At 46.1% G+C, this 19077-nt stretch overlaps 1 protein-coding gene across 4 annotated transcripts in view; it reads left to right on the top strand.

Moving 5' to 3' along the window:
* Igf1 (insulin like growth factor 1) overlaps positions 1-17941 on the top strand; it is a 67390-nt gene extending 49449 nt beyond the window's left edge. For 3 of the 4 annotated variants that reach the window (XM_005006331.4, XM_013159037.3, XM_013159035.3), the window contains exons 3-4: positions 658-839; positions 16982-17941. In XM_005006331.4, coding sequence (XP_005006388.2) covers positions 658-839; positions 16982-17041 — 242 coding nt within the window. In that variant the 3' untranslated portion in view covers positions 17042-17941. 4 annotated transcript variants of the gene reach the window in all.
* The last annotated feature ends 1136 nt before the right edge of the window (positions 17942-19077 follow it).

Raw genomic sequence — 19077 nt, 5'->3', positions numbered from 1 at the left:
GGTCTCCCAGGCTCTGCAGATCCGAGTTAGAATCGTGGCCTCACCACTTACAATATGAATCACCTCGAGCAAGTCATCCCTAACTGCGAGCCTCAGTTTTCACACTGATAAAAGGAGGGGCCTTTTCCAGAGCTAAAACTGTCAGAATTCACAGTGGAAGCGAGGAAGGAAGAGAGCAAACAGCTGAGCCGTCCTGCATATAACAGCTATGTGTGTTTCCCAGCACCATTTATAGAAAAGTGTTCTTTCCCACCTAAATATTCTGAGATGATCAGTAACATACCCATGTGCCAGGCTATCACAGTGGACCCTATAAGTAGGTATGATTATGATCTTTCCATTTTTTTAAATAAATAAGATGAAGGAAATTGAAGACATTCCTGTCTTTTAACAAGTATTCTTGGTGGCATCTCAACTAAGCCAATATATATATATATATATATATATATATATATATATATATATATTTTAAAGGCTGATTGGGCATTGACAGTGCTGGACTGCAGTTTGCTGAGAACCTGGAGAAAAAAGAGGGCGGGCTGCCCCAAGATGTGTACGCAGCGGCTGTGTGCAGAGGAGGGGATCGTGGCTGAGTGACAGATGGTGGGGACCCCAGGATGCTCCCTAACGCCAGGCCTCTCTGTGTTTGATTTGCAGACAAGCCCACGGGGTACGGCTCCAGCAGTCGGAGGGCACCACAGACCGGCATCGTGGACGAGTGCTGTTTCCGGAGCTGCGACCTGCGGAGGCTGGAGATGTACTGCGCGCCGCTCAAGCCCGCCAAGTCGGCCCGCTCCGTCCGCGCCCAGCGCCACACTGACATGCCCAAGACGCAGAAGGTAAGTCCAGAGAGGGTGCAGGCAGCAGGTGACTCTTCACATATGAACGGCCAAGTAGACATGCTGCCCCACATGTTCCTGGCAGACAAGTCTAAAGTTTTCCCTTCCCAATAATAGGATACAATATCTATTCATCCAGCCACCCACCCATCCATCCCCCCATCCATCCATCCACCCACCTGTCCATCCATCCATCCACTCATCCATCCACTCACATATCCACCCACCCATCCATCCATCCACCCATTCACCCACCCACCTATCTATCCATCCATTCACCCATCCATCCATCTACCCATCCACCCACCCACCTATCCATCCATCTACCCCCATCCACCCATCCATTCATCTGCCCACCCATCCATCTACCCATCCACCTACCCATCCATCCATCCATCCACCCATCCATCCATCCATCCACCCATCCATCCATCCATTCACCCATCCATCCATCCACCCATCCACCCACCCACCTATTCATCCATCCACCCTCATGCACTCATCCATTCATCTGCCCACCCATCCACCTACCCATCCATCCATCCACCCATCCATCCATCCACCCATCCATCCATCCACCCATCCATCCATTCACCCATCCACCCACCCACCTATCCATCCATCCACTCCCATCCACTCATCCATTCATCTGCCCACCCATCCATTCACCCATCCATCCATCCACCCATCCACCCACCCACCTATCCATCCATCCACCCTCATCCATTCATCCATTCATCTGCCCACCCATCCATCCACCCATCCACCTACCCATCCATCCACCCACCCATCCATCCATTCACCCATCCACCCACCCACCTATCCATCCATCCACCCCCATCCACTCATCCATTCATCTGCCCACCCATCCATCCACCCATCCATCCATTCATCCATCCATCCACCCATCTACCCATCTACCCATCCATTCAGCACTGAGTATGTAAAACCTCCCTTCCACCGCCCTGGCTGATCTAATCACTAGAGGATGGCAATAAACAAGGACTAGCATGGACTTGGCTGCAGATGCCCCTGTAGTCCCTGCTGAGGCCTCTTGGCAAATAACGTAACTTATCCGAGCCTCCACTTCCTCAGTAAAACTGGGATAATGATAGTATCTGCCACAACAGATTGTTCTCAAAGCTGAGTGAATGAACTCATATACTTCAAGGTGCTTTCCACATGTCTGCACAAACTAGCTGCTGGGCCAGTTTCACATCTGTCACAGTCAGAGTGGATAACAACACTCGTGAGCCCTAGATTCTGCAACGGAGCACAGAGGAAAACACTTTCATAGCAACCCTTTGAAACTGGTTATAGAAAAGGCGTTAAAAATAGACATTTCTGTTTGGTTTTCAGAATTCCTAGAAATTGCTAGCGATCGAGGCCTGCAGGCATCTTCCCCTAGAGCTTCCCTCTGTGCAGGGAGAAGGGCACTGAGTCCCCAAGGCACAGTTGTCACTGCTGAGACTTTCTTTGAATTAGCGAATGAACAGACCATTGAAGTTGCCTAAGTAAAATTTTAGAATCGATGAGAACCAACGAGAAAGGGGAAGAAGGCGAAGAGGAAGGGGGGAAAATGGGAAAGCAAACAAAGAGGGCTCCTCCGGGTCTCCGAGGATGCTGCTGAAAATCTTAAAAGTGACCATGTGGCTTACTCGTTACTAATGAAGGTAATATTGTCCAGAAAGCCCAGTTACAGTGACCTCCTTGCTGCTTCCTTGTCCAAAACTACAGCTGAGGCTAAAGGAGGATCATGGTGGCTTAGGAAAGAGGTCACCATACGCCAGGGGACCAGCCCAGGGGACCCAAGGTCCTGGTGCGTAGAGAACACAGAAGTGACCCTGGAGTTGGGAACAAAGGCCCCCGAAGAGACATGCAGGTGAATGAGGCAGAAGGTGCCCTCTGCAAGTGGCCCAGTGCCTTGCCATTTCTAATTGCATAAGTAGTAGATGTCAAAGAGAGTTTCCAGGTTCCAGGATGAGGTCTTGTGGCCAAGGCATGGATCCTGCTCCAGGGCCTGTGCTGGCTTCCTGCGTCAGCACACGTGGGGTTGACCCAAGGCTGTCTCCGAGGACACCACGGCAGTCCCTATTCTCAGCACAATTGTTGTTGTGGTGTTTGCAATGTCAGCCCCCAGCAGAGTGTAGGAGGAGAAGACGATGAGGGCAACAGAAACTTCCGAAGGGAAGGGAAGGAAGGGCGGAATAGACCGCAGGTCAGGGAAGAGAAGCTGAGCAGAAAGGGAGACATAGCCAGAAACTGTGACCCCAGAGGTGACGGCCAAGCTCGGAAATCCACCTGCTGGGGGCGGGGGGGGGCGTTATAGAAGGCACCTAAGAAAAACGGAAAAGACGGGGTTGGGTGGGGGTAATACCCAAGAGAGTGCAAAGAGACGGGTGAGAAAGAAAACGAGAAAATGTAATTACAAAAGAGGCAAACAAGACTCACCCTCTCCCCTGCCAAAAATAAACAGATGAATAAAAGTAAAAGAAGCCAAATCAAAACCAAGGCTCTGCCATGCATTTTCCAATTTTGCCCACGTCAATATATGTCCAGAGTTAAACATTAGCCCCGAATTCTCAGCAAGGCTGAATTGTGTCATACAAGTTCCCAGATTGCCTTTCCTGCAATGCCACTGGAGTCTGTAGTTTTTAGTTAAGTCCAGGGCTTAGGTCAAAGAGCACTGGATATTTACTTAAAGGCCCGTGAGGTGGCCTTTGAGGGGTTCCTGAACTCGGTTTTTTCACTTTGGAATCAGATGCAAAAGTTGTATTAGTTTGTGAAGACAGTCATCACAAAGGACCACAGGCTGGTGGCTTAAACTACAGGTCTTTCCTTTCCTCTCAGCGAGGCTGTGAGGCCACGCTTGGGTGCCAGCTCTCCCAAGGGCCTTGGGGAGTGATCTGTCCTGGGCCCAGGTTGCTCTTCTTGACTTAATAGATGGCTTCTTCCTGGGTTTTCCACCGTCTTCCTCTGTGTCTGTGTAAATATGTTCTCTGTTTAGGACACTATCAGACTAGAGAAGGGCCCACCTTAGCGACCCCTTTTTAACTGGTCATCTCTATAAGGATCCTATGTCCAGATGCAGTTGTATTTTGAGGTACTGGGGCTGAACACTTTAGTGTATGAACTTGGGTGAAGGGGGACGCAACTCATTTCAAAATGAAGACTTCAGACATCCAACTACCGCATCGGGATCGCATGTGCTAGAGGTTCTGTCTCTCCCACTCCTGTCACCAATCCCCTGCACATGACTCGCATACATGTCTAGGTTTTTAGATCCAAAATACTGTGCATTTCTCCTGCAAATCACACCAGGACTGTGTCACTGTAGGGCTGCCAAGAGCCCTCCAACCCCCTCATTCTCAAGACCAGGACTCCGGGATCTGGACGTAAGGACGGGCTTGGGTTCTAGGTTCTTTTCTTCGGACCAGCAGACAAACAACACACAGTGAAAGTTAGTCAACTAAGAAAGAGCTTCAAAAGGAAAAAGGAGGCAGAAACAGATGCATGAACCCTGCCACCCATTAAATATGAGGACAAGAACGCTGGCCCTTCCTATGGTGGCCACGTAGCCACGTGGAAGTAGACGGCAGCGGTCTCCTTCGCTTCCCTTGACTGCAGCAACAGAACAAGGTCTTCCCAGACTAAAAAGCAGGAAGGCTTGACTTTGGATTGGGAATCAGACCTGCTAAGAGACAACACGTCACGGAAGCACACCGAAGAGCAAAGGGTGACTTTAGCGGGTGAGAAAACAACACTCGCCAGGGAAACTTTCCATCCAGGTAGCCCACTTTAAATCAGTCATGAGAGGAAGGAGGGAATGTCCTCGCTGCCTGGGCCTCGTGTGCTTGTCAGGCTTTCTACCGCAGGGACCCCTCCTGCTGTGGCTCACTGAAAACCGGGATCCCTTCAATATAACAAAGAAGGCCGAGGCGCAGTCTGTGAAGAAAGGAGCCGATCAGAAGCACACTGAAGCTCCAGATGGAGCTAAGCCTCAGCTGCGATGGTCACTGAGTAGACGCCGGTGGAAGGGGCCAGACAAAAGCCACCTGATGAGCTCACTTCTTCGGGAAGTGCTGGTTCGCTTGCTAAGAGAGCATGCTCTGCACTGGCCCCAGGCACAGGCCAGCACACTGCATGTGAGAAGAACCCACAAATATACACAGCTCTTCAAGGGACACTGACTGCAGCAGGAGAATCCAGTTTACATCCTGTGGAAAGGTTTAGGTAAACCATAATCATACCCAGTCACAAACTTTATTCTGGAAGAACTTTTAAGAATAGAACTTTCTAGTGAAAGAAAGTTCCCATAGCCCCAGAGTATGCATTGAAATATGTTTGCTTATGGAATGGGTTTTATCAACGCTAAAGCAATCCTTTGAATTACTTTGAATCCTTGAATATACACATGTGATTACCATGTAGTAGGAAAATAGAATCTCCAATTGTCTTTTCATCTCCTTTTTAGTATCAGTACCAGAGGATTAGTGATGCATGGCATGTAATAGTGCATAGATGGGTGGATGAATGGATAGATGAAAGATGCATAGATGAGTGAATGCATGCATGGGTGGGTGCATGGGTGGGTGGATGGATGGATGGGTGGATGGATGGATGGATGGATGGATGCATGGGTGGATGGATGGATGGATGGATGGATGGATGGATAGATGGATGGATGGATGGGTGCATGGCTGGCTGGCTGGCTGGCTGGATGGATGGATGGGTGGATGGATGGATGGGTGGATGGATAGATGGATGGATGGATGGATGGATAGGTGGAGGGGAGAATAGATGGATGGATGATGAGTGGATGGATGGGTACATGAATGGATGGATGGGAGGATGGATGGATGGAAGGATGAGTGGATGGATAGATAAGTGAATGGGTGTACAAATGAGTCATACAGGCAGATGAACCATGGTAGAAAGGCATATCATGTAAATAAGTTGCAGTACTGAGTAAAAATATCTTCTTTCATCCTACATCGGTCAGTAAGTACAGAGCAAGCTAGAAAAGGCCAAGGAGCTTTGGTGACACAAGTCTTTTGTGTTGGGAATGTCCTTCTCCAGCCTAGAAGGAACTTATTCAAGGACCTCCTGCAATAGGCAACTGGCTAGATATCTTACAGTGATTGTTATATACTGACAAGTTCCTGCAGTGTTTCTGTGAGGCACACAAAGGTTTTTCTTGGATGGGGATGTTTTGTTTTTGTTTTTGTTTTTACCAGAAATCAAACTCAAGACCTTACACTTGCTAGGCAGGAGCTTGTACTGCTGAGCTATATTCCCAGCCTGTACAAAGTACTAATCATCATTTAAAATTCCCATGTTTGAACTTCAACTTTTTCTCTTAGAGAAAATTGATGATTTTTTTATGAAAATAATTGGAACATATGTGAATTTATGATCCTGAAGTAAAAATCATGGGAAAGTAATTTTATTATCTACTGTGTACAAACCCCTTACTAAGCATCCAGGAGAGTTCTAAATGCTGTATTGGAAAGGCAGCATAATATAATTATGAAAAGTACAGAATATGCTTTAAGCTGGCTGAAGTCAAACCCTGCCTCTTTCTCTTACTAAATGTGTAGTTTCAGGCAAATCGGGTGGCTCGGCTGGGCCTCAATTCCCTCATTTTTCAAACAGGAGTAACGAGCGAATCTGCCCCATTCTAGGTTGTTCTAAGGACTTACTGAGATTTTACGCAGTTGTGTGTACATACAGCTATGCAACGCCCTTCAAATGGTGTACGGCACATAAACACAATCAAAGTATTAGCTGCTGTTCTTTTATGTACTTCTCAAAATTGGAACCATATGAAAAGGAAATGGCCCTGAAATGGAAGAAAGTCTCGTATCACCAAAAACATCAACCCCAAGCTTGCCAACACCTCTCATTGATGTGTTAGTAGAATCTCAAGTGTGTGACAAAACAGATCTCAATGACCTAGGACCCCTTCCAACTCAGAAAACCCCTGGTTCTATGATTAATTTCAATTTAAATGGCAGCTGGGCTCTCACACCAAGTAAAGAACCATTAACATTTATTTCAGGGTCATAACAATGAATTTTCCAGAAAAGTACCATTTTTCTCAACCAGTTAACATCAAATGTAGTATGTGTTTTCATTTCATGGTGCTTAGGGAAAATTTAATTGTAGCATGAACTCCGTCCAGCTCTTGCTAGTTTGAAGTAAAATTGCCAAAATAAATAGAAATGCAGGATATTTCCGGGCTCACACAGCTTCCGGGACACTTCAGTTTCTAGGACCGCCATCCAGTGCCTTTTCAAAGCATCTGATCTTCTTTAAACATCCCTTGAAAACAAACAAAACCTCATACAGCTTCAAGTGTGTACGCGGTTAGGAGGTTAGGCTAGAAAGCGAGGTAAGGAATTAGCTCCCAAAGAGTGACTCCCGTGCTGTCTCCTGATTTCCCCCCTCCCAGAAACGGGGGAAACAAGCCTTTTCTAGGACCCCTTTTTGCAGATTTTTAAGAATCTGTTAAGAATCCCTGGGGGAAGCTGAGATCTATTCTCTTTTCCTGCCTGTTCGGAGGAAATAAGACTTTTTGCATATTTAGTAGAGAGCGTGGAGTTTCCTTTGCGTCCGAGGATTAACAAAGCTGATGTCCAAACTTAAAAGTACAGCTTTTGGTAGCAGTGAAAAGATAAACAGTGTGACATGAAACAGAATCCCCTTTTATGAGATTCACAACGTCCACTCAGAATTCCTCAGCCGAGACACTCACTTCACTGTGGAAAGCCCTGTTACTGAGCCCTTTGACGTAAGCAGGACAAGGCCACTGCTAACGAAGGAAGAATTGGCATTAGTTAGCAAAAGTTCCTGCGGGGCCACCAAGCTCCTAGACGTGCAAGGCCAAAGCCAGCTTCTTCCATCTCATGGCCTCGCTGAAATCAGAATCTGCTGCTGTGGCCCACCTAGGTGGGAATCCTCGACTGAGACTCCTTAATTCCTTTACCCTGACCTCATTTTTACCCACAAACCAAAAGAAGGTAAATTAGAGATAGAAACTTAGGACTTTCCACAATCAGGAGAAAATAAGCTTTCCTAACTTTTCCTGCAGTGAAAGTTCCTTTATCTGGATAAAGTAGTGATCACTCAAGAAAAACTGCAGAATTTCTTCATCTTCTCAAAGACTCTTGGTTCTAGTCCTATATTAAATAAAGGGAACATGTTTGGAGGGACAGAAGGAAGCGGGTTTTGCTTCTGTCATACCCTCTAAGGACCTGGTGGCCTCAGCTACCTCTCAGCAGATCTACTGAAAAGTCCAGGTTGATACCTTTCATCTGACTTCCCTGGAACTTTCCTGCAGAACCAATTTGCAACTCTGGAAATTTTGAAGTCTAATCCATGACCCATCAGAACCAACAGGCAGGGCACCAGCCCATCTTCCATCTGTCAGCCCCCCTTCCCTTCCAAGAGAGAACAAGATTGTGATGCAAACAATCCTATGTCACTTCTCCCACTTCCCCCCATCTTAATTGTAAACACGTCCCTTCCTCTGTTCATTCTGGAATATGCTTTCATGCTCATTAAGTCAGACAAAGGAACACAGATGCACCTGAACAGAGGTGTGTTCTTCTTACCCTGGGGACAGGTGGCGGTGGGCTGTACCACCCACCTTGACTCCTCTGACTGGCCTGGTCAGAATCCCTGTAATAAGATGGGATGTGAAAAACAAGACCTGTGAGCAGGACAGCAACTCCAGTCTTTGGTGAAATGGCTCTAAAATTCCCAGTGAGAAACCAAGACACTTCACCCTGAACCCAAACTGGCTGAATGGCCCAGGCTTCCAAGCTATGAGTCACATGCCAAAAATTTTTGCACAGTTCTGTGTAAGATCTGTAAATCTTCACCTGGAGCTTTCTGTCTAGTCAACACCAAGAGCTTAAATAATCAAAGACCAACCAGTCTTGCCATCTGGGAAAATATGGTGGGCTATTTTCACAGCTGTAGATGACAAGAATGGCAAGACAGAAATTCCAAATAATTAGGCACAAAACCATGGCAGGTTGAGGGTTGGGGAGGATTTTGAATCATCTGACCACTGGAGGCTGTGGAGCGTGTTGTATATTGATGTCATGGTGTGACATGCTCGGGTTCACGCAGGCTAGGCCAAGACAGTGAGTGTGTCACCAACACACAGCGTCGCTGTGCTCCTCTGCCGTGTTAGGACCAGTCACTGTCACGTGCCCTGGGTCATCTCTGTAAATACCAGCATGGAGGGAGAGGTGTTTCCAGTGCAGGACAACAGTGAGGACTTCTAAGCTCATGGCCACACATGAGTTGTCCCTGCCCACTCATCTGTCTTGGAAAAGCACCAGTTGGCACCTTCCGTGTTGATGCTCAAGGCCCCCATCAGTCTCAAACAGATAGGGATCACTTCTGCGAGTCCTCATGCTGTTTTGTTCCTCCTAAAAGTTAAGAACAATCTTTCAAACTCCAAAACGTCTCTCAATTCAATGAGAAGAAAACTCACAATACAGAGTGTGGATGCTCTGCCCAGATTTGTCACACACACCAGTGAGTAGAGGAGGGAAGCACCCTTTTCCACTAACCTTGTGAACTCGCCATTGAAATGACACCAAAATGTACAAACCGTGGCCTTCAGCTCTCCCCAGCCACCGGGATGTGAATCACCACATGAGCAGTGTAAGTTACTCGCGCGTAAGTCTCACGTCAGATACACAATGCATTTTGGAGGCCCAGAAGAAAGAAAAATTATCAAACCCAGTTCTTGGGGGAAAATGTGCTGCACCTTTAACACACAGCAGTAAAATTGGTAGAACCTGGTGTTTCTCTTTTTAAAAACACCGCAACATCTGAACCTTTCAGCAATTCCAAAATCAACTTCCTCTGGGAAAGATCATCTTCGTAAACTGTTTTTTAATCTAAAAGTCTAACACAAGCACAAATAGCTAATTAAACAACCTGCCCACAAAATCCAAGAAGCCCCGAACCCTAAGTATTTTTTTTTACGTCCTTCAGGACTCTTAAGACTTGCCAGGGAGGGAAAGAAGCCTTCAGAACCTTCTCCCTCTCCTTTCTTGGTCTCTCCCCCTCCCTGCCCCAGGCATTTAAACCATTTGGGAGTGATCTCTTACATCATAGGAAGAAATATTTGAAATAGGGTCAGATTTGTCTCCAGAAGAGTAGGAAAATTGCTAAATCAAGGTAACCTTGAAATAAGGACGGGGTGAATACAAGCTCCCGGGTTCCCACACACGCTCCCTGGGGAGGGCTGGCGTCACCCATTTGATCCCCGTAAACCCGCAGGATAATGTGTAATTATTCCTACTGCAGATAAGAAAACCCGGGCTGAGAAATGCCAAAGGCCTTGCCAGTGTCTCCCTCTAACAAGCAGCCCAATCAGAACGCAAGAACCGAGAAGGACTCCAGTGTGTTGTCCACGCTCTGTCCTCTCTCTTGTGTTTCTTAGCTGCTGCTGACTGTCCCACAGCCTGCCACTGTGAATTCCAAGAAAGAGAGGGCACAGGGATATTTGCTCTTGTACCAAGCATGACAGGAAGGAGGTGGTGGCCGTCAATGCTTGCTGTTAATCTGATTCCCGTCTCATCGCTTCTGCAGGACATTTACCTCAGTTTCCCCAGGAATCAGCATTTGCTGTTTGCTACTATAGGTACTACGCTGAGGTCTGGGAAGGGTACGGAAATAAAGGAAACCTGCTTCTCACTCTCAAGAGAAAAGTGAGAAGTTTTTCAGTGGAGAGAAAAACACACGCAGAATGTACTCTAGGGCATACCATTGTTCTAGCAGAGATGGAGTCAGAACGGCTGCGGCAGCACATGCCACAACAGACTGACACTGATACCAATCAAGTCCACGAAATGGGTCTGCGCCAGTGCCCTGGAAGGAGAAATTCTCCCGTACGCAACTGTAGCTGTCTCTCTCCGCCAGGTAAACACGCAGCAGTTACTGCACTCAATCAGAGCGACTCCAGGTCTTTACGCTTTCAAGCTGCAGAAGAGGAACCAGAAGCAGGAGTAAGCAGAGGTTGTCAAAAGTCACACGACCTGTGAGGGACAAGGAAGGTGGACCCAGGAGCTGAGCTGCCCGGGTCCTCTACAAGAGACAGAAGATGAGCCAGGAGTCAAATGAACAAGCATTTGATTGGGGGTCACACTCGTGTGAGTGAAACCGGAGGGGATTTGGAAGGCTGAGCAAATCACCCGTCAGATGGCAGTGCACATCCGACCCCAGGAGGGAGAGGGGAGACGAACTTGGCTGGAAACGTCTTCGGGGAATCTGGGGTCTGAGGAAAGCACATGAAACCTGCTTGGGAGTCTTGAGCCAAAGTTGACCGGGACAGGGGTGTGTTTCACGGTTTATAGCAGCGGCCTGTCTATCACAACCAAAGGAAAAGGTCACACAGGATGGGGAATGGCATTCCCACCATAACCACTCACAAGCGTGGCTGCGAGCAATCTCCAGGAAACCCCCGAGGCTGGACAGACCAGTGAGGCACCTCCCACTGCCCGCTTAGGAGACAGCCAGGCCACCAGGTCCCTCAGACTGTGCCCCCTGCCCTGCAGGGCTCATCTCACACCCCAAAGAACCAATAGATCACATGATGCTCACTCAGCCTGGCTCCCAGAGGTGAAAGGCTGACCTGACTCCTGGATCTGGAACTTGTGAATCCCTGAAGTAAAAAGATATCACAAGTGGAGACTGAGACACCCAAACTGCCCTCCACAACTTCATCTGTCCCCAGGCCAACCCAGCAAAAGTGCTACGTCACTTCCTGTTCAACAAATACAGCATTAGCATCTGGGCCATCTGTCAGTCATCCATGGATCACTCACCCAATTTACCCTTTTTGGAGAGAAGGTCAATGTTCAGTTAAGACTATGGGCTCTGAAATAAGCTTCTAATATTCCATGCAGGACAGTGTTTCCCAGTATTTTTTATAGGACGCCAAGCTTTTGTTAGACTTTATAACATACAATACTTAACTTGTTTGGAGCGGGTGGAGATGGAAACATAGTCTTTTGAAAATATCACTGCTTCCTCTCTGAAATTTAAAGCGCCTATTATCAGGCTTCTTTTAGATTCTGTCTTTCAGGCTAAATCTCATAAAGATGGGCAGGAAGAAAAGAAGTGGTTATGATCCCTGGGGAGGTTGGCTTTTGCTACCTGAATATCAGACCTCTATAAATAACCACGTAAGTGGGGCTGAGCTCTCACTAGTGATAAGGGAGGGCGGCCACGCTCCTGGATCGGAGTCTTACACCCCCAACACTGCCTGCCTCTGTGAGCCCACACCTACCGCCAGCTGGGATCACGGGTTGCTCATGGCATCATCCATTATTGCTATTTGAAAGAGGCTTGGTTTTTGAGACACCAAATATTGTTTTACCTCTTGGGGACCAGCATAGCAGAGTGACCAGTGGATGAGCTGCAGAATCAGAAAGCATTAGTACAAATTCCCACACCGTGTTCAGCTTCACTGGCAGAAATCAGGCAAGTTCTTTGTCCTTTCAAAGCTGCCCGGGTCAAAAGCCAAGATGCTACCAGTAGCTTACAGATCAAGCAATCAGGATGCTGTGACATAGCCCTAAGAAGACGGTGAGAATTAAATCAGAAAATATACACAGTGAACATGCCCAGTGGCATCTCACCCCCGGCATAAAAAAAATGCTCAAGAGATGGGCACTCATATGTTTCCAGCACTACGACTATCAAGCTGTTCCTCTGTGGCATCTCCAGATCCCAGTAGGCCCCAGCTTGTCTACGGGGACTGACAGAAACATCACCGCACCAAGCGATTACAAGGATTCCGCAAAGCGATTGGGGAAACTGAGGCTTCTGTGGTTGTCGAGCGAGGCTGTTATTATTTGCACTGTTATCAGGCCTTCACCGATCTTCTGCCCTGAAAAGTCTGGGTAACTTTCGGAGGAAGGCTTGCAGCTAGGAGGAGAACTGGAGATGTGGGAGGACACACAGGGCTGAAGTGTGAGGGTGCGCCCTGCAGACTCACCCCTTCCCTAGCTGGTCGGCCACGAGTTAGTTAACCCTTCCTTCGCCTGGATGCATTTCTTCCAGCGAGCTGGAAGACCAACATTTTAAAAAATACTCTGACCTTCCCTGGTGTCAATAGGAAACAATATTTACTCACTACTGTTTCCCTTTCAAAAATCTGTCTAGCTGCAAACTAGAAAGTTTCAGCTGGCTTGTTTGTCTTGGACAGAGGGCTGAAGTGAAAAGTTACTGCTTGGCGGAATGTGGGCCAGTTTCATAACCTTCACGGAGCGCAGGGCAGGTGGACGCCAGCCCCGGGGACGGCCGCACCTCTCCTCGGGCTGCTCACCACCCCCGGCCCACGGTGCTCGCGTAATTAAATGAAGACCATGGTGAGAGCCACCAAGCAACTCAGACCGAGTCCCTCTTGCTTTTATTTGGTCACCATCATTGTGTGCAACATGTGAAAGCCCAGGAGGAAAGCCAAGTTCAAACCAGATGACATCCCAGCTGGTTTGCACAAGTCCCCTTGTACACACACACACACACACACACACACACACACACACACACGTGCACGGGAACCATGCTACTTGGAGAAGCAGGGGGTATTTCAGCTGAGACAGATGCAGAAAGAAAAAGACCAGAGAGAGAATCTCTGTGCTCAGGCTTTCTATTTTCTGCTTTGGAAGGAAAAACAAGCCTCTCTTGGCTGCAGAAGACAAGATCTGTAAGACTGACCAACTAGGCCTCAGTTCTTTTGCTCCATGTCTCTCAAATGTGAAGAGCAGGACGCTCCTGAGTGTTTCTTTCTGCAAATTTGTAATCAGTAATCTTCAGAGGAAAGCTATGGGCCAAATATCTCACGAGGCTTTCTCTGTGTTGTTGCTATTTCGTTCTTGAGTGTTTTCTCAGCTTCGGGATTTCAGATTCCTAAAAAGCTTTTTTCTAAGCTGGAATGCATTTTAAATTTAAGTTTAAAAACAGGGATAAAATTTAAATTAGTGGAATTCCATGTCTGTAAGCTAATTTGGTTAGCAGTTTTGTTGGAAGGCAGTATCCTTAGTAATAGCAATTGCGGGGCTTCAATGCACCCGTATCATCCGCAGGACCACACAGAAGTATCTTAAAGAGTTTGGGCACATTTGTGGTCCTATCCGGTGATTCCCCTTCATTTTTCTAGAACACCACGATAGGAAAGCAGAATAGGATATAAGTGTAGAGATGCACTCTTACTAGTAGCTTATTTTACAAGGAGTTACTTTGCAAAGCAATAAGTGCTTGTTAAGTGGATTTGCTAAAAATCATACACTATTTGAGTGGGAAGTGCCAGAATTTGAAGCCAGTAGCATTTGGGGTTATTCCATTCAGCTGCTTCTACACTGGCCCCTCAGCTGACAACCCATCTATTCCCTGTTCAGTCGGTACAGGGTACTGACTATCAACTCACAAAGTGCAGATATCCTTAGGAAAGACTCGGAAACAAAACTCTACTGAACTCTATTTGTGTTTGTACTTTCTTTCTCATACAACCTGTATGAGAAATACCGCCAAGTCCCTGGGAGCCTTGGCCAGTTGGTGTCTTTTCCAAGGAATGATAAATGGGTTCCCTGGATTCAGTGTTCAGCCCTCTCAGCCTCTTTGGCCACCAGCTCTGAGCATCCTTAAGTCCCTCAGCTCCCACGGGGGTTGTAACCAGGTAGAGGTGGTTACTAAGCCAGCAGAAAAGTCCAGAGAGTCCAGCCACCCCGGCAGGAACACGGATGTAGATATTGAAAGAAGCCTGTTCTAGGGATAAGAAAGCCTGTGCTTCCTTAAGCCTGTAACTGCCACCCCATCCTCCTTTCCAGGACCCGCCAGCTCAAAATAAAAGCAGAAAAAGCATCTTAAGAGGATGAATCGAAGCACCATTCCCCTCTCAATCTTATTTCAACTATCCTTGTTTTCCTAAATATTTTGCGATTTAAATATATTCAAGACTAAAGCAGTGACTATGGGGGAGTCCGAGGACTTGGTTCTGCATTTTTTAAAATTTCATTTTAAAGAGAATAAAACCCAGCAAAATAAAACATAGCAAAGCCAAACAAAGCAAGACAGTATAAGTGACACAGGACTTCAAAACAGAACAATGGGAAATCAACAATGGTCACATAATGCCGCTCCTTGTCTTCAAAATAGCCACCCATACCTTCAGACACTGTAAAACCAAACAAAACAGAGCAGAGCAGAACCAATAAAGACAAAACAATGAATGCAATACAGGACTTCAAAACAAGATTCCAGTAAATCCAAAATGGCTACCATAATAGTTCATATTATCTTTGAAATAGCTGGACAGGACACAATAAAATCAAACAAGAAAAAGCAGAATAAAGCCCAATCCAACAAAACAATGAGAATGATACAGGACTTCAAAACAAGCTAATAGGGAATTAACAATAGTTACCATCTTCGGGCTACCCTGCATATCCTCTGACTAGATGATCAGACCACCAGCTTTAGACCTGCAAAGTCAGTGAAACACTGAACACCACAAGCACTAAGCTGTATTTCACTTCCATAGCTATCACTGCAGCCTGTGTTTCTCTGGATCAGCCAGTCGCTTTGGAGGTGGAGGTGCCCACACACTGGAAGGGACTGGTTTCTGGCTCTCCCCCAGTTAGCCCTGCACGTGGCGCCGACTCACAGGAGTCTTAGCTTGTTATTGACTTCCAGCTCTCCTCTCCCACAGTCCACGAATGATGCTGATTCACAGGAGAGGGCTGGCATCTCTGTTTTGCCTTTTACAAGGGGCCTCTTCCTGACTGCAAGTGCTCATTCATTGTAACTCACCCTCCAGATGGTCACTGAGCACCTGCAGTGTCTTGGGCACAGTTCTGGGCATTGGAGCCAGAACCATGAACAGACAGACAAGTCCTGTCCTTAAGGGCTTCTATTCTGAACAAAATTCAATTCCCTGAATGGTAGCCTTGCTGGTTGAAGAAGAGCTCAGCATTCTTTGGTTTGGGAAAAACCGCTTTGTAATGAAGATGACATAATAATAAAAACAAAAACTGAGTCAATAACAGCACTAATAACACTTTTATACACATTAATTGCTGAATTTGTAATGCAATCAGAGAGGCACTATTGAGCATCTATTTTATGAATAAAGAAACTGAGACCCAAAAGACCAATACTTGCACCGGTTCACATGGCTGGGAAATGAAAGAGCCAAGATTTGAGTTGAGCTCAGGATATCTGATTTTACAGACTTTAAATCTGTTAGAAAAATCCCAGTCTTCTCCTCTCAAAATGTGACCTTTCTCCAGAGAAGAAAAAGATAGAAAGAAAATGAAATAGCTCATTCTCATAAAAGTTAAGAGAGAACAAACTACAGTAAAAACAAAAGAGGATAAACTGGGCAGAGGGGCGCTGTCCTCCCAGCACTCTGGAGGCCGGAGGATTGTGAGTTTGAGGCTGGGCTGGGTTACATAGTAAGATCCTATAAAAAAAAGAAAGGTCCTCAGTTCAACTTCTAGTATAAAAAATAATAGGGCATGATCTCAGAATCTGGCTGATTTTTTTTTCTCATTAGGAAAAAGGGGTACAGGGGCAAAAGCAAGGATTTTCAGGATCTCCTTTCCTATGAGTGAGTCTGAGTCCATGACAGACGGGTAGAAATGCTTCTTTGTGTGATGATAAATCTGTAGTATCCACATCATCTGGGACATAGAGAAACTGCCCATATGAGATTTGCCTGAACTATTAACTGAAGGCCTATCTGCCTCTACATATCTTACTCAGAAAGTCCAAGGCCCAAAGCCCACTTTTAGCTTGACTGACAAGAGGCTGAGACTCCAGTGTTAGAAACTGACGCAGGAGGAATCAGTACTCTTCTCCCACGGCACAACAAGACTGTGGTCTCCAACACTGCGCTGTATGTTTTATAAAGTGCACCGAGGCAGTCTGAAGGCTCACATCATAAAGAAATTACCATGCCCATACCCTGTTTTGATCTTCACACCTTGCATACGTGTGTTGAATTATCCATTACGCTACAACCCATACCTGGTACCATTTATAAAAGATTAATATTTTTTGAAGAAATAAAATCTCATCCGGCTAATGTCTTTTTCTCCTCCAATTTACAGGAAGTACATTTGAAGAATGCAAGCAGGGGCAGTGCGGGAAACAAGAACTACAGGATGTAGGAAGAAGCTCGGGAGGGTGAAGAACGACACGTCACCGCAACGTCCCTTCCTCCGCGCAAGTCACCTGTTAAACATTGGAACGCCTCCCAAAATATAAGTTTGATAAGGTTTCCAAGATGGGCATTTCCCCCAGTGAAATATACAAGTAAACATTCCAACATCGTCTTTAGGAGTGATTGTTATCAGCCTTGCACTTGCCAAACTGGTCCTGGAGTTGGTAGATCGCTGTTGATTCTTTATCGATCATGTTCTATCGAGAAAACTGTATCCGTCTTAGTCCCCAACCCACAAGAGCCACAATGCATGGGTGTTATTTAGATCCAGTTGCACTAAATTCCTCTCTGAATCTTGGTCGCTGGAACCAGTTCAGCAATCTGTGTAAGGGGTTGATGAAATGTTTCCTCATTTGCACTTCTTCCTACGTAACACGGCTGTTGGTCTCACAGTATCTAATAATCCTTGTCTCTCTCCACCACGCCCTCCAGAACATTGCAATTTGGCAAACGTGGCCTCCTCCAAAGCAAAGTAGCAAGTCACCCGCTGAGTTTAATCTACCAGACTCCACCTGTGGCATTTGTACCAAACATAAGTTGATGCATTGATTTTACACACAAAGCTTTAATTTTTCCACATCGTGCCACATGCATGCGCACACACACACATGCGCACACACACACACACACACACACACACACACACACACACTAGTCGCACCTTTGAGGCCAATCATTTTTAGGTGTATGCTCAAATCACAGAAAGTCTCAAGTGGTTCCTTCGAAGGATGAGTTAGTGTGCAACCTGATTGTCTTCCTCTCCTTTTATTTTTCCATATCGAGCACTATGTAAATTTAGCATATCAATAATACAGATAATACAGGATATATCAAACCGTATGTAAAATTCTGGTTTTTTGTTTGTTTTGTTTTGTTTTTAGTGCAATGGTGCTATTTTGTAGTTTGTGATATGAAAGAGTCTGGTCAAAACGGTAAAAGGTGAAGCAAAATGAAAGGGAAAGCCTGGAGCCAAAGAGGGAGCCCCGGGGCCGAGAGGAGAGCACCCCACCCCTGGCGGGAGCGCGCAGCCTCCCACTCACCCGTCAGCTTCAGATGCTGGAGGCTGCTCGCGCAGATCCGACCAGGGCGTCCAGAGGCAGCCGTGGAATGCGGAGGGCGGAAGGCCAGGGCTTTCACACACACCTGGTAGCTCTGCCCTGGACTCACCACTGCGTGACCCTGGGCAAGTTTCTTCACCTCTCTGTGCCTATCTCCTCATCTGAAAAATGGGGCAATATGTCATCTACCTACCTCAAAGGGGTGGCATGAGGGTCAGCGCCATGAAGATGCAGATCTTTACCCAGCTTTGCCCGCGGGTGCACCATCAGAGCCCCTGAATTGCTGGGGTGTGAGGAATTCCCCCAATAACCCATTCCCCACACAGATAGAGAGTTTTTAATTTAATGTCTCGATACTCAGTCCCAATCACTGCTGTCCAGTTAACCAGCTAGGTTTTAACAGCTGACAGCTCAGTCTGTTTTGAAACGATTTCCAAAATGTTCAAAGCCTTGGATTTACAAGTTGGTTTTGAATTTTACCTTTGAACATACAAACATAAAGGGAAGTGAGACAAGAGAAAGCGAAAGTATAAAGCTAGAGAAAAGTTTCCACCATGAAAGGGCAACCGATTACTCCATTAGTTAGCTCTTACTAGTGATCCTTACTGATTCTCCCAGACAGCTTTCATCTGTCTAGTAGCTCCTCTTCTAACATTATAAATTATACTCTATTCATTTTGAAAAATGCATTTTTCTTTCTCTTTAGAAAATATAAGACATATGTCCAGAGATTTTAAATATCGAAATCATATCTAATAAAAATTTCAAAAGAACTTTTCTTAATGCATTTTGACTTTAAATATTGAAATAATATCTAATAAAAAGTCACAAAAGAACTTTCCTTAATGCATTTTATTCTTATCCTTGGTTGTATACACATATTTTTTTTCAAATTTTGTTAAAATATGCTAAGTATCATTGCTAG

Source organism: Cavia porcellus, unplaced genomic scaffold (assembly GCF_034190915.1).
Source record: "Cavia porcellus strain 051 isolate PalLab524CR breed Dunkin Hartley unplaced genomic scaffold, mCavPor4.1 scaffold_8, whole genome shotgun sequence".
In the NCBI taxonomy this organism is placed as follows: Eukaryota; Metazoa; Chordata; class Mammalia; order Rodentia; family Caviidae; genus Cavia; species Cavia porcellus.
This window is presented reverse-complemented; position numbering and strand designations above follow the sequence as displayed.